The sequence below is a fragment of the Ruditapes philippinarum genome, unplaced genomic scaffold (genome assembly GCF_026571515.1).
Source record: "Ruditapes philippinarum isolate M1 unplaced genomic scaffold, ASM2657151v2 ctg1180_1_1_1_1, whole genome shotgun sequence".
Taxonomy (NCBI): Eukaryota; Metazoa; Mollusca; class Bivalvia; order Venerida; family Veneridae; genus Ruditapes; species Ruditapes philippinarum.
In genome coordinates, this window is record NW_026860099.1 from 117091 (window position 1) to 144810 (window position 27720).

A 27720-nucleotide genomic window follows, 5' to 3' on the forward strand; every position below is an offset into this window, starting at 1 on the left:
TTTGGGCACCGCCTTGAAACGGTTAGCAGCAATAAAATTACTATAGGGGGTTTAAACCGGTTAATGGTGTACCAAACCTCACTGTCTAGGCCAAGTCGTATGTCATTTAGAACAAGTCTTATTTCAAGTTAAAACCGTAGCATACACTGTATTTGTCAATAAAAGAAATAAAATTTGTTGTTTCTTCGTATCAAATAAAAAGTATAAAATTGAAAACTGTAACATATATTTTAGATAGTAACAGCGACATCTATATTGCACGTTGTCACTCTATCCCTCTCTATTTTTGAAAATAGGAGCTGGATACCCTTTATAAAAGTTCGTTATTTCTAGTGCAGCGGTATGATCAGTTTAATTATCCCTCTTCCTCGTAGCGGGACAAACTCAATAATGAATTATTGTGTATGTATCTACCCGTACTACAGCAATCAGTACACAACCTTCTTTTCCATTTTTCTTCTTTTTGTTCTCATTCATTCGTTTCAAACTTTTAAACCCTCAGTTCGAAAAAAAGGGGAAAAAAATTTTTCAGGGGCCCGCGTCTTTTTTTTATTTTTCCGGACGGCCCAAATTGGGTTAGATCTATTTTTTTTTAACGGGTTTTGAACGGGAACGAGAACGGGGTTTTAAATAGGGGGCGTTAACGGGATCGGGTTAACAAAAGGGCCCAAAACCCGGGTCCCAAATTTTAAACATTTTGTTTTAGTTGGGCTCTTCTTGTGACATGGAAATATGAAAGTTTCGAGAGAGATTCTGTCCGTCTGTCTGCTTCTACAAGCAGTGCAGGTAAGAATATATATTTCTATTAATAGAAATAACATACCTATCTAATTTGCCAATGAAATAGTTAAAGGAGGAAAAATAAATATATAATGTTTTTTTCAATTATGCTATGTAACATATTATTTCTAGTTATGTAAGGTGTTATTTAGATTAACTCTAAATAAATGTGCATTGAAATACCTTCTTCATAATCGAAAGTTGCTTTAAACCTGTACAGGATGTAATATTTTTCTCTTTTAATTTTTGAACTTGCGGAACAGTTTTCAAATTTCAGTGAAATTAAATTTCGTATTTAAAATAATAATAAGTTGTTTCAATTTTTGGTTCGGCGCAATTTTGAGAGAGAGAAAAATAAAAGTAATGTAAATGGCAGTGCGGTGATTTTGTACTGTAATTGTGCCTGTTATAGTCGAGTTAATTGCTACAGCAATCTAGATTATACATGTAGGAATATCCGCTAACATGCTAGTTTTGTCCTTTTTTTAGAAATTTTCATTTGAATGTAAACATTAGATAAATACCTGAGCTCGTATTTTGTATTGATTATTCTATGTATCTCATTACATACATGTATTATTAGCAAAATCAATAAAAGCTTACAATGAACTCGTCGTCTACTACAAGTCTACTACAAGTATTATGTTATAATTGTTCTTATTTCATAATAGTTAAAAACAGAGCATTTATTATACTGTTATATTTTTTTTTATAAAGAATGCAGGTAAAAAACATTGATTTTGACATTGCATACCCTGATACTGAGTCCATTATTTTAACATAGATTCATTCAGGTACAGGTTATCGGTGAAAATCAATCCCTCGCTTTAATGATAAGAATGATGAACTGGCCGTTAAAAAAGCAATCATAGAATTACTTGTTATTATCAAATGACAATTTAAGCTTATTTTCTCAAAGCGAGTTCCAGTAATCGTCATTAATTTATTTCCGTAGAGAAGATTCTATTTTATACAAAAAAAAGACAGAAGATGTTGTTACAGTCTGCAATATCACATTTTAATGGAAAAACAACACAATAAATCTAAAAGTGTCTTCTATCCTTAAAGAAATTAAGTGAATAAAATTGAACGTAACAGTAAAACACATTCAACTGTGAAATACAGCAAAACATGGTTGCAAAAAAAAATGAAACAAATGTAGGTTATTTCACTCCAATCAATTTTTCATTAATTCTATAATTCAATTTATTTTGTTTCCACTATGACCATCATTGCCATATCTTTATCCTGTCACGTGATCTATTATGTCGTTTTAAAATGTCATGTGATATTCCCTTTTAAAATGGGATTGGCCAGAAAATATTCCAATAGATCCGCATCTGCAGGACAAAGTGAACAATTTATAGCCCACTGATCATTTAATGACAGATTCTCCTGTCTCACTAGTATATATTAGGGTAAATATGACCTGTTAGCTCAGAACCTCTCATCAGAACAAATAATGTCTGCATTATGTGACCGTCTATATAATTATCTCCTCGTATAGTGTAGGAAATTATTTTTGTGTTATACATTTACATACCTGATATACGTTTTGACACGGATATATACAGGAGAACATGTAATTATGTTATATAAGCTTTAGTTTTTAACTCTATTCTAATTTATAGTCTAAAATATTCTTAATACTGTAATTCGAGAACTTGTTTCTATGCTTTAGATTTACACTTGGGAAAGCTTTTATGTGGCTTTTTATAAATTGTCTTGAGAGTAACAAACATATATTCAACAATGATTGTTAACTTTCTAAGTAATACAAGCAAGCAATGTAATCGTAACATGTTCTTTCCGACAAGAATTACTATCATGTATTCCATCACCTCAATAACATGTAATTTAAAGTGAAGGTGAAGGTCAGACTATGCGGGACATGAGTGCATTCATGTTTGATCAGACCGAGCCGATTTACAGTGTCGTTTTACTTCCTTGCTATAGAGTAAATACAAAATGTACTGTTAACGATTGAAAAGTTAAATTTACTTCTAAAATTGTATGATTTATTTTTTTAAAATGTCGTACATTGTATTAACATGATCAATAACCGACGACGAAATCGTGACTTCCTTGTTTCTTGTGGGATTGGTAAATATTTTACAAGAGCAGCAGAACTGCATTTTATACATGAAAGTTGTATAAACCCATGTTTAACTTATACATGTTATGTATATAAATTATATAAAAGATAATATTGATATTATCTTATAATGTACGCGGTGTAGAAACTGGGATTTATTTTTTGTCCCAGGTAGAAATGAAGGTCTTTTCACGCTTCGACACATTATATTCCCAGATTCATATCTTAAAATCTCGCATATTTTTCATTCGTGGTTTAATTTAAGTTATTTTGACTTGCCTTTACCGTGAAATTTAACACTCGGGGTATGTGGTGGACAATTACCGGTCACGCTCTGCTTGACACGATCAACGTGCTTGATTACAAATTGTCCGCAAAACGTCACACGGTAATGTTTCCAAAAACCGACAGTTACAAGCAATATTCTTTTTTCTTTTTTTTAAAGATGAAGAAATTGTCTTATTACATTATATCTTGTGTCTAGAGGTTCACACATGTTGAGATGATTTTGTAGTCATATCTTAAATTATACTGAATTTTAATATGGAAATATTCGTTGTTATAGTCAGACGAGTAGGTTAAAAATCGTCGTACGTTCTTGATAAAATATGCTATAAAATTGTGCGAAAACCAACGAAAATTGCTTGAAAAAAATCATGTATACTGTATGTATTTAGGCAGATTCATTGTTCTAGGAATATAATACATAGACAATATTGTATTTCTTGGCAATTATGGAAAATACTCATTTACTAGAAAGCTCTTGTATTTTATTTTTGCATTTTTAAATGATTGTCCGAACTTTGCGCTACACAAAATCTAAAAGGGCATGTTAGACCTCTTTAAAGGCCTGGTTGACCTCTCTAAAAAGTTTTGTTAGACGTCATCTCTAGAAGAACTTGTTCGACTACTCTAAAAGGGCTGGTTTGACCCATCTAGTTGGACTGATTCGACATTTAAATGGCCTGGTTCGACTTCACTAAAAAGACTTGTTCGACAACTGTAAAAGGGTTGGCTTGACCCATTAAAAGAACTGATTAGATCTCTTTAAAAGGCTTTGTTCGACCTTTCTTAATGGGCAGGTTTGACCTACCTAAATTGGTTGTTTTGAGAAGAGTCGATCTTTCTATATGGGCTGGTTTGACCTCTTTAAATATACCACTACCAAACCAAATAATGCACAGGGTACAGGGATCTGATCTCTTAACATACAATCTGTGTATATATGGCTACATGTAGATATATCATGACACAGTTTATTTTAAACTACTTTTATTTTAAAACTATGTAAAAAGACAATATCCTAAGACGATTTTTATAACTTAAACACTAAATTGCATTACCTACATCAATAAAAGGTCACATCATATATAACTTAAAGCAAGTCGGGAACACATGTAATATAATGCAATTTTATGCGTTATTTTACAGTTCATATATTATATATTGAGATTACTATCTGATGAATGGATCTCATATATTATCTGCACGATCTAATATGTTATGTAAAAAAAACATTGAAATTTCATCGCACTTGAAATAAGTGGGTCTTGATGTTTTAAATGGAAAACTTACATCACACTTTTTCATGAAAATATCAGATAGTCTTGTTTTTGTTAAGTAATGCTGTTGTTAGAAAACATTTTGAAATAATTTCTTTGTCTAGATTGAACTTGGTATCTTATATCACGCCCATGTGGACAACTAAAGAATGACCTAATGTTTATTATAATACTACATACATTAAACATGTCGTATTATGTATTTTATAATATTTCTTATAAAAACACTTACAACTTCCAGTGACCGTCATGGTGAATATGATTTGTAATGCATCGTTAGGATTTATGTAATAACTTGTATAGCTATGGGAATACAAGAACACCTGACTGTCTGTCACGTGGTTCTTGCGTAAGTTTCTACATTAAGGTTTAGTAAAATTGTATTTTCAATGATAATAATAAAGTTTATATAAACACAGTGTGACATCTTTCATGAAGTGACATCTAGTCATATTGCTTTCTTTGTGAGAACCTAACTTCCGGTATCAGTTTGTCTATTACATATATGAGCCGCAACATGACAAAACCAACGTAATGCGTTTGTGACCAGCATGGATCCAGACCAGCCTGCTACAAACCCTTTTACAAGTAGAGAAACTGGTAGCGAACTGCATGGATCCTGATCAGACTGCGCGGATGTGCTGGTTGGTCTGGATCCATGCTGGTCTGTTGGTTTTGTCGCGACGCGGCTCATATCATATGTGAAAGATTACACTTCATATCCTTTCTTTTTTATAAAAACAATCTCAATTTAATTTTCCTTTTAAAGGCCCATTATGCACAAAAAACTTTCATTTTTATTTCTCAAAAGCCTCTCAATTTTCGTGAACAAAAAAGTGACTCATTTACCAATGGCCTGAACAAATTCTTTTTCGTCTGTTGTATATGAGTTAGTATTTTGTTTGGAATTCAAAAACAAAACTACTTTGTTTCCATTTCTCTACTTTTATTACAAATTATTTCACATTTTGTCCTACTTCTTACAGGAAACAACTATGTATCATTCTCTAAAACCATTATCTAAACATTATAATATTGATGTTTGCCCTTTATTTGTTTTTATAATACAACTAGCATCATCTTTATAGAAAAAAGTAAGATTTCTTCATGAATCGACAGCAGCCGTGTATATAAAACTATATAATGATGCTTGCTGTATTATAAATTCGTTATAAAGATCGTTGACAGGTTATATGGTCATATATAAACCGCTGCTTGCAATATAACCCTCGCCTAACGGCTCGGGTTATATTTACAAATAGCCGTTTATATAGGGCCATATAACCTGTCCACAATCTTTATAACTAATAATGTTACTATCATCAGAGGTAGAGCTAGTATATATATATATATATATATATATTCCACGAATGTAACGGGAAACGTTTATGGTTTAAGAGAGGTAATTAATTAATCTTGGTTCAATACTTATTAATAACTGTTCTTTTTCAATTGCAAAATTGATATTTCGCAAAAATAATTTTTATATGGGATTTATAGTATATGGCACGTGTTAAACATTGGATGTTAAAAGTTTTCTTATTCTTCCTGGTCGGAGGTTAAAGTTACAGCTGAATTAATCATGTCAACGGATAAATGTATCATATTATGAATAATAAGTGTAATATTACATGCTCTCATCCTATTACATAAATGCTTTAAAAAATTTAACTTGAAAAATGTTAAATATGTTATAACTATACCTTTCCCACAATTAAGAAAAAAATCTACTCTTCTTACAGCATGTACAGATGACATAACGAAATCTAACAGATGATTAAACATTGCTGTCAATTTTGCCATTCACAATGTCTATCAATTTCCCATTCACAATGTCTGTCAATTCCCATTCACAATGTCTGTCAATTTCTCCTCACAATGTCTGTCAATTTTCCCCTCACAATGTCTGTCAATTTCCCCCACAATGTCTGTCAATTTTCCCATTCACAATGTCTGTCAATTTTCCCATTCACAATGACTGTCAATTTTCTCCTTCACAATGTTTCAATTTTCCCATTCACAATGTCTGTCCATTTTCTTCTTCACAATGTCTGTCAATTTTCTCCTTCACAATGTCTGTCAATTTTTCCCTTCACAATGTCTGTCAATTTTCCCCATACACAATGTCTGTCAATTTTCCCCTTCACAATGTCTGTCAATTTTACCCTTCGCAATGTCTGTCATTTTCCCATTCACAGTATCTGTCAATTTTCCCTTTCACAATGTTTTTCAATTTTCCCCTTCACAATGTCTGTCAATTTTACCCTTCACAATGTCCGTCATTTTCCCATTCACAGTATCTGTCAATTTTCCCTTTCACAATGTTTTTCAATTTTCCCCTTCACAATGTCTGTCAAAGTGACTCTATAGAACTATGACTTACAGATACCCATATAAATGCAAATTTGCCTGTCAGACGATCATGGGCAATTGTTTGATTATCCAGAATACCCGTGCGTTTACGGTGCTTCAAGACAACCGAGTCTGTCTGTTTGCACTGCGTTGGTCTGCTGACTCACTATAGACATGTCAATAAGTTGATCATATATAACCCTTCGTGACTCTTTAAAACCACCCTGCCAATTTCTATTATAATGACTTTGTTTTCTATATTTTTCAGGTTGTTAAGGGTAGTCATGATAAGGGAACGCTGAACGGTATAACCTTCGAATGCTCAAAAGGTATAAAATGTCTATGATACTTAATTAATAAAGAAAATGTACGGAAGTCAGAAACTTGCTTCACTCTGGAACATGTAATTTTTTTAGAAGTTGCGCTTATCATAAAGTAATAGGTCTTATCAACATTTTGGAGAAGAAAAAATTTGAAGTCATTAATCAGAGATATTTGAAACTTCTTTGTATATGATTTTAGACGATTTTAAGAAGAAGCAGTTCCAAACTAAAGGCTTTTCTCAGCTATAGAAAGACTTAAAGAAATAAATGTAACGTAAATAAAAGCTTGTAATTATGTAGATACATCTATATTTGTATTGTTTTTATCTAGGTTTTTCATTTTACGATGGCAACTGTTACAAGGCAATAGATGTCCCAGCTACAGTGGCCGACGCTTATGGTGTCTGTCTGGGGTAAGTATCAGAAAACCAAATCTATAACATAAACTTTGTCCAGATACTATAATCCATCATCTGACTTCCACTCTTTCATGTTGGACTAAGTTACGTGTGTGGGTTTTTACATGACCATAACGAGGGATCTAACCAAAGTGAAATCTGATTTATCCTGGTTAAATGTTAACATAATTCTCTAAATTTTAATGAAACATGATCGACCATATTCCAAACACAAACAGTATACCAGACACTCCCATGCCCTGCTAGGAGCTAGGAGACCAAATCTAAAATAACATTAGAAACCCTATATAAATCAAATCGGGCTCCAAATGTAAACCCAGGGGGTAATTAAGGGTACGCTAGTTCCATGCTCCAGGATGGCATAATTTCTTTGAGAAATTTAATTTCGTGCATTCAGTCTTATGCTCTCACTGCAGCAGCGCTGATTCAGAAACTGTGTAGGATGAGTAGATGCTCTCACTGCAGCAGCGCTGATTCAAAAACTGTGTGGGATGAATAGATGATCTCACTGCAGCAGCGCTGATTCAGAAACTGTGTGGGATGAGTAGATGGTCTCACTGCAGCAGCGCTGATTCAGAAACTGTGTACGATGAGTAGATGGTCTCACTGCAGCAGCGCTGATTCAGAAACTGTGTAGGATGAATAGATGGTCTCACTGCAGCAGCGTTGTGGGATTAGTAGATGGTCTCACTGCAGCAGTGCTGATTCAGAAACTGTGTAGGATGAGTAGATGGTCTCACTGCAGCAGCGCTGATTCAGAAACTGTGTACGATGAGTAGATGGTCTCACTGTAGCAGCACTGATTCAAAAACTGTGTGGGATGAATAGATGGTCTCACTGCAGCAGCGTTGTGGGATTAGTAGATGGTCTCACTGCAGCAGTGCTGATTCAGAAACTGTGTAGGATGAGTAGATGGTCTCACTGCAGCAGCACTGATTCAGAAACTGTGTACGATGAGTAGATGGTCTCACTGTAGCAGCGCTGATTCAGAAACTGTGTGGGATGAATAGATGGTCTCACTGCAGCAGTGCTTATTCAGAAACTGTGTAGGATGAGTAGATGGTCTCACTGCAGCAGTGCTGATTCAGAAACTGTGTAGGATGAGTAGATGGTCTCACTGCAGCAGCGCTGATTCAGAAACTGTGTAGGATGAGTAGATGGTCTCACTACAGCAGCGCTGATTCAGAAACTGTGTGGGATTAGTAGATGGTCACTTGTGGAGAAATTATTACCGGTTAGATAACATGGTAATGTAAATCTTAAGCTGTGATATAGAGAGATGACCATAAAGGCGTTTTAATATTGACCTAAAAATCAGATGAAAAAACAATGAACACATCCAAGTATCTTATGGTTTTCAAATGCCTGAAAACTTTCAGTTCTATGAAAGTAATAGAATCATTGCTTAAATTTAATTGATATTTCATTAAAAATACAATGTTCTTTATTTTCAGACAAGGAAGTGTGCCATATTACCCTAGAGATGAAATTGAATATCATGATTATGTTGCAGAGCTGCTACCTAAAAAAATTTGGTTTGGTAAGTAGCAACATATGTTAATCTTTTATCTTTTTTGTATATAGCACATGTAAAAACGTAACAATATCTCTGTGCTGTATACATGTAGAACTATCCACTTTTTTATGATTTTATAGGGTTGAAATTAGGCCAAATCCCCCCCCCCCCAACTGAAAAAGTATACAATTTTACTAACTTGTAAAAACTCTCACCTCTTAAAATTATCAAGTAAAAAAAAAAAAAACACATAAAATGTTTTAGTGTGATTATAAACTAATAAAAGCATAAAATGGATATGAGCCGCGTCACAACAAAACCAACGTTATGGGTTTGCAACCAGCATGGATCCAGACCAGCCTGCGCATCTGCGCAGGATAACCAGGATCCATGCTGTTTTCACTCAGTTTCTCTACTAGTAATAGGGTTTGTAAGCGAACAGCATGGATCCTGATCAGATTGCGCGGATGCGCAGGCTGGTCTGGATCCATGCTGGTCACAAACCCATTATGTTGGTTTTGTTGTGACGTGGCTCATATGTGCTAGGCCATTGAGGTTTCAGTCATTGTGAAATTGAAAAGAAAACATGAAGTAACAATTGTTTCAACCCTCGTCTATACTTTAATCCCCCAAAGTAGCCTTTAAGGACACATTTTACCCACCTAAATGGCTCTGCCACCTTTCACCAAAATGTGAAAAAAGTAACTGAAAGATTTAATATAAATGGTAGCTCCTAAAAACAAATCCTGAATCATGTTATAGAGGCAATGAATACTGTTTGCTATTACACATTTTTTTTAATAACTTTGTTGTGTTTTCTTATGCACATTACAATAAATTTGATCTTGTTAGGGCTACTGAAAGATTCTGATGATAAATGGAAGATTTTGGGAGGGGAAGTTCCATTAGAAATGATACCAAGATGGGGTAATGGACAACCTGACTTGATGGGTGGTAATGCCACTGCTGTTGATCCAAAGAGTGAAGTAATGATGTATGATGCTAGTGGAATGTTGCCATTTGTATGCAAATATCCTGCATGTTTGGAAGGTAGGTTGTGATTGAGATTTTTGTATTGAACCTTTCTTTAACATTACTATCAACTACTATCATTACTATTTACATTTCTTACATATGTAGATGTTTGGTACAAAACAGTGCTCAAACACCTGATTTAGCTGCTTGTATTAATGTTAAAAGCTAAAGCTTACGTTTTGACACAAATGTCAATTTAGAAACTTTTAAATGTAACTTACAATTTTAAATTTTTAGCTTCAAAATGAAAAATTTCTTTACAAAAAATACTTTTTTTTTTAAATTTTATTCTTTTTTTTCTTTCACACTAATTTTATTTATAATTCATAAATTTTTTTGGGACCATTTTGTCCAAATTTTTAATTAAATTAGGCTATGTTATTAATTAATATGAAATTTAAGACTACATTAAAAAAAATATTTATTTTTTTATTGAATTTAAAACTATACATTAGGATATGTCTATTATTAATATGAATGCATAAAACTATACATAAGGATAAGTCTATTATTAATATGAACTTAAGACTATACATTAGGAAATGTCTGTTATTAATATGAATTTTAAAACTATACATTAGGATATGTCTATTATTAATATGAATTTAAAACTATACAGTAGAATATGTCTATTATTAATATGAATGTAAAACTATACATAAGGATAAGTCTGTTATTAATATGAACTTAAGACTATACATTAGGAAATGTCTATTATTAATATGAATTTAAAACTATACATTAGGATATGTCTATTATTAATACGAATTTAAAACTATACATTAAGGATAATGTCTATTACTAATATGAATTTAAGACTAATACATTAGGATGAGTCTGTTATTAATATGAATTTAAAACTATACATTAGAATATGGTCTATTATAAATACGAATTTTTAAAAACTATACATAAAGGATATGTCTATTACTAATATGAATTTAAGACTATACATTGGATGAAGTCCTGTTATTAATATGAAATTTAAAACTATACATTAGATATGTCTATTATTAATATGAATTTAAGAGACTATACATTAGGATGAGTCTGTTATTAATATGAATTTAAAACTATACATTAGAATATGTCTATTATTAATACGAATTTAAAACTATACATAAGGATATGTCTATTACTAATATGAATTTAAGACTATACATTAGGATGAGTCTGTTATTAATATGAATTTAAAACTATACATTAGAATATGTCTATTATTAATATGAATTTAAGACTATACATTAGGATGAGTATGTTATTAATATGAATTTAAAACTATACATTAGAATATGTCTATTATTAATACGAATTTAAAACTATACATAAGGATATGTCTATTACTAATATGAATTTAAAACTATACATTAGAATATGTCTATTATTAATATGAATGTAAAACTATACAGAAGGATAAGTCTGTTATTAATATGAATTTAAGACTATACATTAGGATGAGTCTGTTATTAATATGAATTTAAAACTATACATTAGAATATGTCTATTATTAATAAGAATGTAAAACTATACATAAGGATAAGTCTGTTATTAATACGAATTTAAAACTATACATTAGGATGAGTCTATTATTAATATGAACTTAAGACTATACATTAGGATATGTCTATTATTAATATGAATTTAAAACTATGTATATATTAGGATATGTCTATTATTAATACGAATTTAAAACTATACAAAAGGATATGTCTATTACTAATATGAATTTAAGACTATATATTAGGATGAGTCTGTTATTAATATGAATTTAAAACTATACATTAGGATATGTCTATTATTAATATGAATTTAAAACTATACATTAGGATATGTCTATTATTAATATGAATTTAAAACTATACATTAGGATATGTCTATTATTAATTTGAATTTAAAACTATGTATATATTAGGATATGTCTATTATTAATACGAATTTAAAACTATACATAAGGATATGTCTATTACTAATATGAATTTAAGACTATACATTAGGATGAGTCTATTATTAATATGAATTTAAAACTATACATAAGGATATGTCTATTACTAATATGAATTTAAGACTATATATGTAATACCTGTCTTCTGCATAATGTCTAGCATGTACACTAACTGCTGTCAGCCTAAAGGCCCTATTTCTTGTAGGGTTAGATAAATAATTGACTGGATGTCAGTAGTTCATCAACTCCATTTTATTGTACAATTTAAGGCGGCAAAACTTAAATTCTGATGTATATAAACGTAATGAGTATGTAGACCAAGTGGAGAAAGTTGAAATCAGAAACCATTATTAAGTACTTTTGTAAGAAAGGGATGTCCCATTAGGAAATCCATGAAGACATTCATGGATACAATTGGGAAGGAGTCTCTTTCCTACAGCACTATTAAAAAATGGGCTGCTGAATTTAAGAGGGGTAGGGAGAGCATTGGAGATGATGAGCGGCCTGGGCAACCAAATAAGGCCACCAACTATGAAACTGATGAAGCTGTGCACGATCTGGTCATGTGCCTCAGAAAGTGAGACCTGGAAAGCATTGCTAGGGAAGTGGGTATAAGTTTTGGTTCAGTTCAGGCAATTCTGACTTAGTTCTATGACATGTCAAAGGTTTCCGCCAGATGGGTCCCCTAACAGTTGACTGACAACCAGAAACGGACCAGGTTTGACATTTCAAGATATCTTTTGTCTGGCTATGAGGATGAACCTGATTTTATCTACAGGATTGTAACTCAGGATGAAATATTGGTCCATCACTTTGATTCAGAATCCAAATAACAGAGCATACAGTGGAAGCACCCTGGCTCACCCCCTCCGAAGAAATTCAAGAGGGTGCCATTAGCACAGAAGATGATGGATTCAGTTTTTGGGATAGTCAGGGGATAAATAAGATTGTCTTTCCTGAGCAAGGTTGTACCATAAACAGTACTACTATGCAGATGAATTGAGACATCTGTGTTAAGAAATTGTGCATAAAAGGAAGGGGAAACTAACTCAAAGCGTTCTGCTCCTGCATGACAATGCGCCAGCTCACACATCCCAAGTTGCGATGGCTGCTGCAACTAACTGCGGATGTGAAATTCTTCCCCATCCCAATATTTCTCAGACTTGGCCCCCTCTGAAACTTCTGATGTTTCCATACTGAAAACCCCAAGCCTTCGTGGTAAGACGTTTTGGAAGCAACGAAAGGGGTGTCCAATGGAGGCGGTCAATGAGTTCTTTGAGAACCCAAAATAAGAGAGTTCTATTTTGAAAGGGTTAAACAAAGTTGAGCACAGGTGGGTAAAGTGGCATTGATGTAGAGAGCGATTATAAATTGAAAAGTATGAACCATTAGTTGGGTTCTCTGACTACCCGGAAAATACATCGAGCCAAGAACTTTTTTATCAATCCTTGTATGACATTGTGCTGTTAAGAAAAATGAGTTCTTATGAAAGATGTGTTCTTATGAAAAAATGTGTTGTTATGCAAGATGTGTTGTTAAGAAAAGTGTGTTGTTATGAAAAATGTGCTGTTATGAAAGATGTGTTGTTATGAAAGATGTGTTGTTATGAAATATGTGCTGTTAAGAAAAGATGTGCTATTAAGAAACTGAAAAGATGTGTTGTTATGAAAGATGTGTTGTTATGAAAGATGTGCTGTTAAGAAAAGATGTGTTGTTATGAGGATTTGTTGTTATGAAATATGTGCTGTTAAGAAAAGATGAGCTGTTATAAAAGATGTCTTGTTAAGAAAAGATATGCGGTTAAGAAAGAATTGTGCTGTTATGAAAGATGTTCTGTTAAGAAAGATGGGCTGTCATGAAAAAGATGTGCTGTTATGTTAGATGTAAAATGAGGTTTTGTAGAACACTAATGTGATATTGATAATTCTAAATTAAACATACCAACAATGTTGTTACTTTATCTTCAAGTTTATCGAAATATCAGGGTTGAGTTTAATGAATTTTTTATGTTACCATGAAAGTTGCTGAAGCATGAAATACCCGATACTGTCACATCGTAAACTTATCAATACATTAATAACATGTTCTATTTTAAAAATTAAGTTACATCAGATATTGTCAGTTAAATTAAATTTGTAGTTTGTACAAAATTCCGTCATACCATTGAAGCATAACACTTAACTTCTTAATGCAATTTTTTTTATGTTAATACTACAAATATAGTTGCATTTAAACTTTACATGTATAAACTGCATTTAGAAACATTGCTCTCAGTTATGATGGTTAGTGATGGTAGTTAGTGATTATTGAGTCATGAAATCATGAGTAAATGGTTCATAATTTAAATGTGACAACAGAAAAAACAACAGCAAATTGTACAACAGAGTTGTTTCCCTTGTCACAAGAATATATAATTCAATATGTTTTTTTCAACAAGTCATGTACATCTGTTGTCTCTTGATCAATTGATTAACCCTTTCGCTACCAGAGGGTTATTTATTTATTGATCAACTATTTGCCAGAAGGTTCTCTAAGAAATTACTATTTTATTAATTAATATTATTATTATTATTTGTTATTAGTATTAATATAATAATTATATATGTTTCCAAATCTTTAAGTACAAAATGTATATAATATTATTGTCGAGGGTTGGTATAATTGGTTCTATATATATTTAATATTTATTTTTTATTATTATTATAATTATTATTATTATTATAGAAACAGCAAAGCCGTATATGGCAAATACGGCCGAAAATAATAGGGAAGGCATATGCGTCCCTATGGCAGTGAAAGGGTTGATCATTAACCTTTAGTAAACTGTTTAATTACTGATGACTTTTGTATCACTAAGTTCTGGTATTGCTATATACATGTATCTTTAGCTAATTATATACATGTATTGCAATTAACATACAATGACACTTCTGTACATTTGTTTTTTAATATAAAAATTTATTACTTTTCCCTTTCAAAAAAATCTTGCCAAGAGGTTAAAAAGGGCCCTAATTTAAAAGTTGTTTTCAATCAATTGAAAAAACCCAACCCTTAATATTTTGGGGCCCTAATAATTTTCAAAAAAATCAAATAATAACAATATACCCCGTTGATAAAGAGGAAAAGATTTTTTGTAATTTAAACCCCTGAATTTTAGGTTACATTTGGATGCAAAAAGTAAACCTTTCCCCAACAGGGCGTAAGGTTTTCCGAATGGCCGATGAAAGAGATGAAAACAATTGTCGTAAGTCAATTTAAAACAAATATTTTTTAATTATTGCCGATGTTTTGGCAAACTAATTCCAACCCCCAAAGCAGTGCAAAACAAAAACTGGGCCCCCTAAATTTTAAACCCCCGCAAGCAGTGTAGACCAAAATGTGCCCACTAATTCTACCCTGCAAGCAGTGTAAGACCCAAACTGTGTCCACTACTTCTACCCTGCAACTGAGTGTAGAAACAGCAAAACTGTGCCCACTAATTTCACCTTGCAACTAGGTGTAGATCAGTAATGTGCCCACTAATTCTACCCTGGCAACCAGTGCAGATTTCAATAATGTGCTAAACTAATTCTTCCCCTGCAACAAATGCAGACCCTAAGTAATGTGCCAGCTAATTCTACCACTGCAACTAGTGCAGAATCAATAATATGTGCTAACTAATTCTTATTTCCGCCATGCACAAATGCAGACCAATAATGTGCCCACTAATTACCCCCTGACATGCAGTGCAGACCCAAAACTGCTGCCCACTAATTCTATCCCTGCAAGCAGTGAAGACCAAAACTGTGCCCACTAATTCTAGCCCTGCAACTAGTGTCAGATCACTAAATGTGCCCACTAATTCTAACCCCTGCCAACAAATTTGACAGACCAATAATGTGCCAGCTAATTCTACCCTGCAACTAGTGCAGATCAGTAATGTGCCCACTAAATCTACCCCTGCAACCAGTGCAGATCAGTAATGTGCTAACTAATTCTTCCCTGCAATAATGTGCCCACTAATTCTACCCTGCAACCAGTGCAGATCAATAATGTGCTAACTAATTCTTCCCCTGCAACAAATGCAGACCAATAATGCTGCCACTAATTCTCCCTGCAACGTAGTGCAGATCCAGTAATGTCCCCCCCACTAATTCTACCCCTGGCAACCAGTGCAGATCAATAATGTGTCTAACTAATTCTACCCCCTGCAACTTAGTGTAGATGCAGTAATGGTGCCCACTAAATTCTACCCTGCAAAACCAGTGCAATGAGATCAATAATGTGCCCACTAATTCTACCCTGCAACTAGTGTAGATCAGTAATTGCCCACTAATCTACCCCTGCCAACCAGTACACACCAATACAATGTGCCAGCTAATTCTAACCACTGGCAACCAGTACAACACCAATAATGTGGGCCAGCTAATCTCTACCGCTGGCCAACCAGTACACACCAATATGTGCCAGCTAATTTCTACCCCTGCCAACCATGTACACACAATAATGTGGCCAGCTAATTGTACCGCTGCAACCAGTTTACCACACCAATAATGTGCCAGCTAATTCTACACGCTGCAAACCAGTACAACACCAATCATGTGCCAGCTAATTCTACCTCTGAAATAATGTGCCAGCTAGATTCTACCCCTGCACCAGTACACACCAATAATGTGCCAGCTAATTCTACCGCTGCAACCAGTTCACACCAATCATGTGCCAGCTAATTCTACCCTCTGAAGTAATGTGCCAGCTAGTTCTACCCCTGCCACCAGTGCACAGGACCCAATCATGTGCCACCTAAATTCTACCCTGCAACCAGTACACACCAATAATGTTGCCCGCTAATTCTACCCCTGCAACCAGTTCACACCAATCATTTGCCAGCTAATTCTACCTCTGAAATAATGTGCCCGCTAATTCTACCGCTGCCAACCAGTTCAACACCAATCATTGTGCCCGCTAATTCTACCCCTTCAACCATACATGCCAATCATGTGCCAGCTTAATTCTAACCGGCTGCAACCAGTGCACACCAAGAATGTGCCCGCTAATTCTACCCTGCAACCAGTTCAACACAAGAATGTGCCCGCTAATTCTACCCCTGCAACCAGTTCACACCAAGAATGTGCCGCTAATTCTAACCCCCGAACCAGTTCACACCAAGAATGTGCTCCAGCTAATTCTAACCCTGCAATCAGTGCAGATCAATAATGTGCCAGCTAATTCTACCGCTGCAACCAGTGCACACCAAGAATGTGCCCCGCTAATTCTACCCTGCAACCAGTTCACACCAAGAATGTGCCCGGCTAATTCTACCCCTGCAACCAGTTCACACCAATCATGTGCCAGCTAATTCTACGCTGCAACCACGTGCACACCAAGAATGTGCCCGCTAATTCTACCCTGCAACCAGTTCACACCAAGAATGTGCCCACTAATTCTATCCCCTGCAACCAGTACACACCAAGAATGTGCCCGCTAATTCTACCCCTGCAACCAGTACACACCAAGAATGTGCCCACTAATTCTACCCCTGCAAGCAGTGTAGACCAAAACTGTGCCCACAAATTCTACCCCTGCAACCAGTACACACCAAAAATGTGCCCACTAATTCTACCCTGCAACTAGTGTAGATCAGTAATGTGCCCACTAATTCTACCCTGCAACTAGTGTAGATCAGTAATGTGCCCACTAATTCTACCCTGCAACTAGTGTAGATCAATAATGTGCCCACTAATTCTACCCTGCAACCAGTGCAGATCAATAATGTGCCAGCTAGTTCTACCCTGCAACTAATGCAGATCAATGATGTGCTAACTACTTCCCCTGCAACCAGTACACACCAATAATGTGCCAGCTAATTCTACGCCTGCAACTTAAAAAAAAAATAAGTGCACACCAAGAATGTGCCCTGCAACCAGTGCAGACCAAGGATGTCCTGCAGATCATGGTCTTCACTGTTTGCTATATTCAGTCACTAATTTTTTTTAATTTTCCCAATAATGGTAAATGGTTTTGTCCAGATTGAAATATGGGCAAGTCCATTTAAGATATTTAGGATGGAAAAGATTATACATATCATCAATATTTCATCTGTATTCCTAAATACTAATGTCATTTAATCTATCAACCAAGCTTTATTTTATGTGGATTTTTTGTTAATTTCATTTTAGCTCCACTTTTCCAATAAAAAAGGGCTTAGAATTTTCATAACCCTCCCATTGCCCATTGTCATTGCCATCTATTAACTTTTTTGTTAAGGTCCATTTTCTCAAAAATATGAAAACTATTAACTTCAAATTTTAAATTTCTTCATTATCATGAGAGATGCCATTTCAAAAGGGCAGATAATACAGAAATTATTCTGGGTAGATAATCTTAGAATAATGCAAAGTAATCTTCCTTTTTTAAATTGATGTTTTTTACTAGGTTTAAGTTCTCAAGACTCCTGTAAGTCACTTTAAACTTGTAATACTTGTTAATATTTTAAACTGCATTTATAACCTTGCTCAGTTATGCAACCTTTTTAACTTTTAATGACTTGGTTAATCTTTTACTTAAAGCTGCACCCCACCATATTTCGATAAAATCAAACATGAGAAAATGTACTAAGATTTTAGGAAAGGTATAAACATTCTAAATTCTAGTAAAAATTTACATGTTATGTGATCATGACGGAATTTTTCAGTATGAATAACTATATTTCTGCTGCGTTACTAATGCAGTAAGGGCTTAATAATTTTTGCATATTTTGACCTCTTTATAGTAATTTACATAATTGTAAGTGCCATTCATAATGTGTGAATTGCAATCTTTTGGTAACTTACAATATAACTGGCATGGGAGCAGTTCCCGTACAGAAGCAGTACCCGTATTTTTCATTTAAACGCTTGATATTTACTTGCATTCTTCAAAAATTCATTTCAAATCAAGCAGATACATAAACGAGACAAAATCTAAGTGTCAGTTCGGCAGTAAGTATAAAAAGTCTCATTTTAAATCACTTTCACCTGTGCGTCGTCAAAACGTGACCTTGTTTTCTCTGGGGGATTCCGTCCTTGCGCGTATGCGCAAAAATACTTACACGTGAGGCTTGTTAAAGGGTTTTCCACTAATACCACCTGTTAACAGATAAGTAGGCAATGTGATGAAAACTTGTTTATATATCAGAATTTTGACCAATATTACTATATAAAATAATTTTATGGCTTTGATGCGTAAAATATCATGCATACAAGCATGCTATTGCATGTGAATGCGTTGGGGTAACGGTACCGGGTAATAGATACCTGCGTTTAGTGTACGCTCTATTTCCTGACTTACATCTATTTATCTCTTAGATAATGGTCTGTTCAACAATTGTAAATGAAAAATAGGTCCGATATAATAAAATTGTATAATTATAATGGGTTAGATTTTATGTATGGGAACTACTTCTCTTCATACAAAATAATGGATAATTCGGTACCCCATATGAGGCCTCATAAGAAAGGGTTATTCTATGTTTAGAACATGATGGAATTTCCATGATTTGTGTGACGAGCCGAATATTGATGTGTAAAATTCAAATTTTGGTGAGTGAGCGTAATAAAAAATAATGTTTAAGTAACTATGATTTTTGTACGGGAACTGCTCGCATGCCAGTACACTGTTAAAAACATTTTCAAATTTTCATGAAAATCAGCCTGAATCTGGAGGTTTGCTGCTTTAAGGGATATTTCTAAAAATGTATCAAAAATTTACACTTTATTCTTCAAGCTTGGAGTAATTGTTAACTACCAATTTGAAATACATTTATAAGTGTCAGATAATCCTGAAAGCCATTTTTGCTTCCTGTTTCCCTTTTTGATAATATACTTTTTTGCCCTTTTCTTAAACCATCAAAGGCATTCAATTCAAACTTGAAATATTTGTTGAATGTCTAGGGCAGGTAAGTCTGCTAAAAACTTAAGCAGAATTATGACACCTTTTCTATGTTAATTTTTTTTTACCATGACTTTAATGGCATGGAGTGTAGAAAAATTAAGTTAAAGCCATGATTTAAGTATCCAGCATGGAGATAAAAGTGGGGAACATGTCTTGTTTATATTAAGTATCTCATGCAAAGTTGCACCAAGGGACATACATGTATTATGGACATAAAAAGAATATGTGGAATATTCGGTACAAGATAAAGTCTCTTTTTTGTTTTTAAATACTTTCTTACATGGCTCATAGGCTGATTCTGTATTTAGTAATAACATGGTTAGTTTTTAAGTAATGAACGTCAAAATTTGTAGTTGCTTTTACTGTACTTCAGAAGTAATAAATATGTCCTGATAAAGGTCAAGTGAAGACCAAAACTATTAGAAGCAAATATTTGATGTTGACATGTATATCTCTGATACTTTATTTGATACTGATATTCCATATATTATTATAAGTAAATATTTCTGTTATTTCAGCATCTCGTGGAACTTGGTATCTTACCTTATCTGAAACTTCTGGAACAGTCCAGACTCAGCTTATGTCTGATTTTGAAGAACAAACCTGGGTCTTAGAAGCCGGAGTAGGAAAAAGAATCAGACTTTATGTAAGTGTTGCATATGTTAATTAAAAATGGGGGATTTTGAAATAGTTTAAGATAGTTATTATGAAGCTTGATGAATGAGTGTTGGTCAAACTCTATGTATGTTACCCATGTATCAGGGTTACTTTTAAAGGTTCAATGTTAAAAAGTTTCTTTAAACAAATTATGGCATATGTATATGAATATGTATATATATAGAATATGTGCCAAAACCTGTTTCGATATTCTTAATAGACGTAAATCTTATCTTTGTAAATAATATTATGGTAGATTATTATTATAATTTTTATTTTTTTTTTTTTTTATGACATAAGTGCTCCTCTTTTAACTACAAAGTCGTTCTGCTTTATTCTTAACTATTCTAACATAGAGCATAGTTTTATCATGTAAATAGTCATTATTATAAAATGCTTTATATATTTATGTGCTTTATACATTTGTAGTCTCCTGTAATTCTTTATAGAATGGTTATATACATGTTCTTAAGATATATTTAATGTTGTATTATATTGTACCATGTATATAGATGAGACTTTAATAAATAAATAAAGTATGTATTATGTGACTATGGAATTTGAAAATAACTTGGCACAAATGTTGACAATATTTATATAAGACATTGTATTATACAGCCGTGTGGATAGTTGTAATGTCAATGTTTCACCGAGAGATTATACTGGTCATGACTTTAAAAAAATGTTTGTCTGCACAATGACTCTGTCATTTGATATAAAAAATTTAATTAAAGTGACTAATTGCTTAATTATTAATTAACATTCAGAATATTTGCATTTCTTTGTCACACAGTCAAGTATATAAAATTATATTGTATAATATTGTAGCACAATATTACAAACATATTTTCTAGAAGTTCATCACAGTTGACATATTATACATTATTTACAATTTTTTTCCCCACATACAGATACCACAGATGAATCTTGAAGAAAATGTCGTATTTTTAGAGGTTTGGACTGGTAGCTTCTTATTTCAATATTCCGAGATGTTGGGACGTTTTACTGGCAGTGTCAGCAGCAAATATCTATTCTCAACCAACCATTACCTTTCCATTAGATTTTATGCTGCTAGTGATTTAAGTAGAAATGTGGAAACATACAGTTTCGGATGGGTAACAGGTATGCAGCATTTATGTTTACATAAGTTTGTGATTCGCGTAACAGATATACACATATGTTTGTATGTCACATGGACCATTTTAAATCATATTTTATTGTGATAATTTTCACAGTGATGTTATGAAATCAATTCACTGTATCAGTACCTGTATTAGAATTTAACATTTTAAATATATTTTTCAAATTGGTATGATAGTTTATCAATACTTGATATTTACTTTAAGATAAGCTTGAAAAATTGAAAAAAAAAAAATATATATATATATTTTTTTATGCCCCGGCCATAAATGGCATGGGCACAGTCATAGTGTTGCCCTGTTCCATCATTCCATCCGTCTGTACTTCTGTCAGCATAATTTCCATTCATTATCTTAGAAACGGTTGTACACATTCAACTCAAATTTGTCACATGGATATATCATAAAAAAATACTGGTCAAGTTTGAATTTGGTCATGGTCCGATGATTATGCCCCTTGATGAAATTTTCAGTTTTTGTTCATTATCTCATTATCTCATTATCCATAATTTGACATGGATATTTCAAGGGAATGTGCAGGTCATGTTTGAATTTGGTCATGGTTAGATGATTTTTGGCAGAATTATGTCCCTTTAACTTTGAAATTTTCAGTTTCTGTTTATTATTGCCCCAGCAGTATTATACATTCAACTCAAATTTGACATAAAGATACATCTTAGGAATTTTGAATTTTCAGTAACTGTTTCAGTACACAAACTTTTGTGAAAATGGATGTAGTCTTTATTTTGGCTACCAAATATGCAATATGCAGTTTACAAAAGGTTTTCACTGAATAGTTTCAGTGCCTTAACCCTTTCGCTGCCAGAGGGTTATTGTTTTATTGATCACCTATTTGCCAGAGATTCTAAAAGTAATTACTATATTATTAATTAATATAATTATTATTATTTGTCATTAGTATAATAATGATTATATATGTTTCCAAATTTGTCAGTTTAATAATAATTATTGTTGATGGTATAATTTTCTTTATATTTATTATTATTTTTATTATTATTACTATTAATTTATTATACCCCCACCACAAAATGTGGGGAGGGGCTATAATGGATTCGCTTTGTCGCGTTGGTCGGTCGGTCGGTCCGTCCGTCTCCATTTTCGTGTCCGCTCTATAACTCTTATACTAATTGAAGGATTTTCTTTACACTTTGCTCAAATGTTCACCTCAACAAGGGAATGTGCAGAACCCATGTTGCCCATGTGTCAGCTCAAGGTCAAGGTCACAATTGAAGGACAAATATCAAACAATCAAATATTAGACAGTATGTCTTGTCCGCTCTGTAAGTCCTACACTAATTGAAAGATTTTCTTCAAACTTGGCTCAAATGTTCACCTCAACAAGGGAATGTGCAGAACCCATGTTGTCCATGTGTCAGCTCAAGGTCAAGGTCACAATTGAAGGTCAAATATCAAACAATCAAATATTACACAATATGCTGTGTCCGCTCTGTAAGTCCTACACTAATTGAAAGATTTTCTTCAATCTTGGCTCAAATGTTCACCTCAACAAGGGGATGTGCAGAACCCATGTCACCCTTTTGCAGTCTTAAGGTCAAGGTCACACTTGAAGGTCAAAAATTGCCTTAGAAAATATTCTTAAATTTTAACATTTAATTGAATATTTCTGAATCTAGAAAAGGTATTTCCTTGAAAATTAAAACATATATGAAGTGTCACAATTAAGATATGCTGGTCAAGTTTCATATCTTTGTATTGCATTTTAACAAAGTTATGCCTCTTTTTAAGTCTTAAAATTTACATACAATCAAATATTATACAATATGTTGTGTCCGCTCTATAAATCCTATACTAATGGAAGAATTTCCTTCAAACTTTACTCAAATGTTCACCTCAACAAGGTTATGTGCAGAATCCATGTCACCTTTGTGCCGGCTAAAGGTCAAGGTCACACTTGAAGGTCAAAAATTGACTTTGAAAATGTTCTTAAATTTTAACATGTACTTGAATATTTCTGAAACTAGCACAGGTATTTGCTTGAAACTTAAAAGATATATGAGGTGTAACAAGTAAGATATGCAGGTCAAGTTTCATAACTCTGTATTGCATTTTGACAAAGTTATGCCCCTTTTTAAGTCTTTAAATTTACATACAATCAATACTAGACAATATGTTGTGTCCGCTCTATAAATTCTATACTAATGGAAGGTTTTGGAAGGATTTTCTTCAAACTTTACTCAAATGTTCACCCCAACTGGGCGATGTGCAGAACTCATCTTACCCTTGTGCCAGCTTAAGGTCAAGGCCACACTTGAAGGTCAAAAATTGACTTATTAAATAATAGTACATCGGGAAAATGAAAGGTTATTTGTAACTGTTTCGAATGATTTGATAATAAATATTTATACTATTACCTGTACAATTAGTCTTTTTTTCACCAGAGAAAATTTCTTTTTATGTATTTGTGCCACTTAAGTTATTCCCTTAACCACCTTTCCAAGTCGTCTTCTGTCAAGGACATTGGTGGGGGTATGAATCGCATTCAGCGATAGTTCTAGTTATTATTATTACTGTTATTATAGAAACGGCTAAAGCCGTCCATATAGCAAATTTGCCGAAAATAACAGGGACGGCTTAGGGACGGCATAAGCCGTCCCTATGGCAGCGAAAGGGTTAAACTTTGTATAAAAATGGTTTATAATAACATTGAAAAGTTTTAAGGGCTTTGAACTTAAAATGAAAATAATAGAACTAAATATGATAACATCTGAATTTCGGCTGCATTCGGGAGCATCCGTGGCGCGACAACACGTTTCTAATTTATCAAACCAAAATAATTAGAAATACATGAATAACTGTTTTTGTAGAAATACCATCAATACCAGCGGGAACAAAACAAGAAACGGCAATTAATAATTGGAAAAGTATCAGTATGCCATTTACTAGTGAGGAGTATACACCAAAAAATCTGAAGCTGAGTTGGCAAATTAATGCAAACGAGGGAAATGTGATAACCTATTTTGTATGTATACAATTAATATACATGTAACATGTAATGAAAACACACTAAAATATCTTTGGCATATTTGGAACAGATGATGAATAAGTGTACTTTATAAGTTAACACATTGATATTTGCTTTAGACAGTGACTGCTGTATTTAATCATATAAGAAAAATCAGTAATGATCCATGTTTATTTTTAGGAAGTAATTTTGTTTCCATAAAAGGAAGCTGTGAAACCTAATAATGAGAATTATTGAATCTCAAGATTAAGTTTCCTTTTGAAAGGTTAAATTGTTGTTATATCATTTCTGTTTACAGGTGCAAGTTTCCCCTAAATCAGGGTTTTCGGTAGATGATGTAAAGTATGAATTAAATGTTGAAGGAATGGAAGACTCTCTATCTGACCGGCATTATTATACATCAACAACTAATGAAGTAAAATTGATGTCTAACTTCGTCCCTGTTAATGGTCATGTAACTTTGAGATACAAACTAGGTCAGTCTAAATCTTATATTATATTCAATAAATGAAACATTTGCTGTAAAATTTTATCTTAATATCGAAGTGCTTAAATTGATTATGTGATTGAAAAGTCAGTGTTGTTCATAATGACTTGGTAATTATGTTCAGGCTGACCTGGATCTTTGCATAACACTGACGTTCAGACTGGCCTAGATCTATCATGGCACTGATGTTCAGACTGGCCTAGATCTATCATGGCACTGATGTTCAGACTGGCCTAGATCTATCATGTCATTGATGTTCAGACTGGCCTAGGTTTATCATGTCATTGATGTTCAGACTGGCCTAGATCAATCATGTTACTGATGTTCAGGCTGGCCTAGGTCCATTATGTTACTGATGTTCAGGCTCTGACCTAGATCTGTCATGTCACTGATGTTCAGACTATCCTAGATCTGTCATGGCACTGATGTTCAGACTGGTCTAGATCTATCATGTCACTGATGTTCAGACTGACCTAGATCTATCATGGCACTGATGTTCAGACTGGCCTAGATCTATCATGGCACTGATGTTCAGGCTCTGGCCTAGATCTATCATGTCACTGACGTTCAGACTGGCCTAGATCTATCATGTCACTGATGTTCAGGCTGGCCTAGATCAATCATGTTACTGATGTTCAGGCTGGCCTAGATCAATCATGTTACTGATGTTCAGGCTGGCCTAGATCTATCATGTCACTGATGTTCAGGCTGGCCTAGATCTATCATGTCACTGATGTTCAGGCTGGCCTAGATCTATCATGTTACTGATGTTCAGGCTGGCCTAGATCTATCATGTCACTGATGTTCAGGCTGGCCTAGATCTATCATGTCACTGATGTTCAGGCTGGCCTAGATCTATCATGTCACTGATGTTCAGGCTGGCCTAGATCTATCATGTCACTGATGTTCAGGCTGGCCTAGATCTATCATGTCACTGATGTTCAGGCTGGCCTAGATCTATCATGTCACTGATGTTCAGGCTGGCCTAGATCAATCATGTTACTGATGTTTCAGGCTGGCCTAGATCAATCATGTTACTGATGTTCAGGCTGGCCTAGATCTATCATGTTACTGATGTTCAGGCTCTGACCTAGATCTGTCTTGTCACTGATGTTCAGGCTGGCCTAGATCAATCATGTTACTGATGTTCAGGCTGGCCTAGATCTATCATGTTACTGATGTTCAGGCTCTGACCTAGATCTGTCATGTCACTGATGTTCAGGCTGGCCTAGATCTATCATGTCACTGATGTTCAGGCTGGCCTAGATCTATCATGTCACTGATGTTCAGTCTGGCCTAGATCTATCATGTCACTGATGTTCAGGCTGGCCTAGATCAATCATGTACTGATGTTCAGGCTGGCCTAGATCTGTCATGTCACTGATGTTCAGGCTGGCCTAGATCTATCATGTCACTGATGTTCAGGCTGACCTAGATCTGTCATGTCACTGATGTTCAGGCTGGCCTAGATCTATCATGTCACTGATGTTCAGTCTGGCCTAGATCTATCATGTCACTGATGTTCAGGCTGGCCTAGATCAATCATGTTACTGATGTTCAGGCTGGCCTAGGTCCATTATGTTACTGATGTTCAGGCTCTGACCTAGATCTGTCATGTCACTGATGTTCAGGCTGGCCTAGATCTATCATGTCACTGATGTTCAGGCTGACCTAGATCTGTCATGTCACTGATGTTCAGGCTGGCCTAGATCTATCATGTCACTGATGTTCAGGCTGGCCTAGATCTATCATGTCACTGATGTTCAGTCTGGCCTAGATCTATCATGTCACTGATGTTCAGGCTGGCCTAGATCAATCATGTTACTGATGTTCAGGCTGGCCTAGATCTATCATGTCACTGATGTTCAGGCTCTGGCCTGGATCATCACTGTACACTGAACAAATGATCAGGCATCATGTTTTACAATGATCTGAATACAACAGTAGATTATATGTTAGGTACATTGCAGTTTGGTGTCTTTAAATATCATTTCTCTTATTATAATTGAGCTATTTTAAGTATTCATGTAATTGAAGGAAAATATGCTAAAATTTTGAGTTCAAAATGAAATTTATAATAATAAAAAATTCTTAAATTCTTGTTTCACTGTTATTTATTTTCATTTCTTTGATAATGATTTATAAATGTATTCTGATTTCTGAAGGGTGTGGAGTGGCAATAGTGGACACATATGGTGTTATAGTTTCTCCTCATCCTGTACCCAATGACCTCATGTGTACATGGACACTTGATGCTGGGGAAAAAGCATCCAGAGGAATGGTTCTCAAATTTCTTACCCTGAATCTGGCAGAGGATTCTAGAACCAGCCCAACTACTCGATCAGAAGATAAATTTATGGTAAGGTGTTGTACTTCATGTTAAACAATAGAAAGTCTTTTAAAGTTTTTATTCTACTTTGTGCATGAAATATGGGTGCTAAAAAGTTTCAATGCTGTTACATTTAGTGTAAGTTGGAGAGCATTTTTTCCGCCATTTTGAC

At 34.0% G+C, this 27720-nt stretch overlaps 1 protein-coding gene across 1 annotated transcript; it reads left to right on the forward strand.

Moving 5' to 3' along the window:
• The first annotated feature begins 690 nt into the window (after positions 1-690).
• On the forward strand, positions 691-27617 carry LOC132758895 (uncharacterized). The gene is made up of 11 exons (XM_060750604.1): positions 691-786; positions 7058-7118; positions 7444-7525; positions 8986-9071; positions 9900-10097; positions 15182-15268; positions 20451-20578; positions 21501-21711; positions 24575-24729; positions 25031-25208; positions 27385-27617. The coding sequence occupies exons 1-11, from the start codon at positions 733-735 to the stop codon at positions 27600-27602; spliced, it is 1458 nt and encodes a 485-aa protein (XP_060606587.1). The 5' UTR covers positions 691-732; the 3' UTR covers positions 27603-27617.
• The last annotated feature ends 103 nt before the right edge of the window (positions 27618-27720 follow it).

Coding starts and splice junctions, on each gene's coding strand:
- LOC132758895 (XM_060750604.1), top strand. CDS start 733: ATGAAAGTTTCGAGAGAGATTCTGTCCGTCTGTCTGCTTCTACAAGCA. Junction 7,119..7,443: donor AACCTTCGAATGCTCAAAAG/GTATAAAATGTC, acceptor GTTTTTATCTAG/GTTTTTCATTTTACGATGGC. Junction 25,209..27,384: donor AACTTTGAGATACAAACTAG/GTCAGTCTAAAT, acceptor TGATTTCTGAAG/GGTGTGGAGTGGCAATAGTG.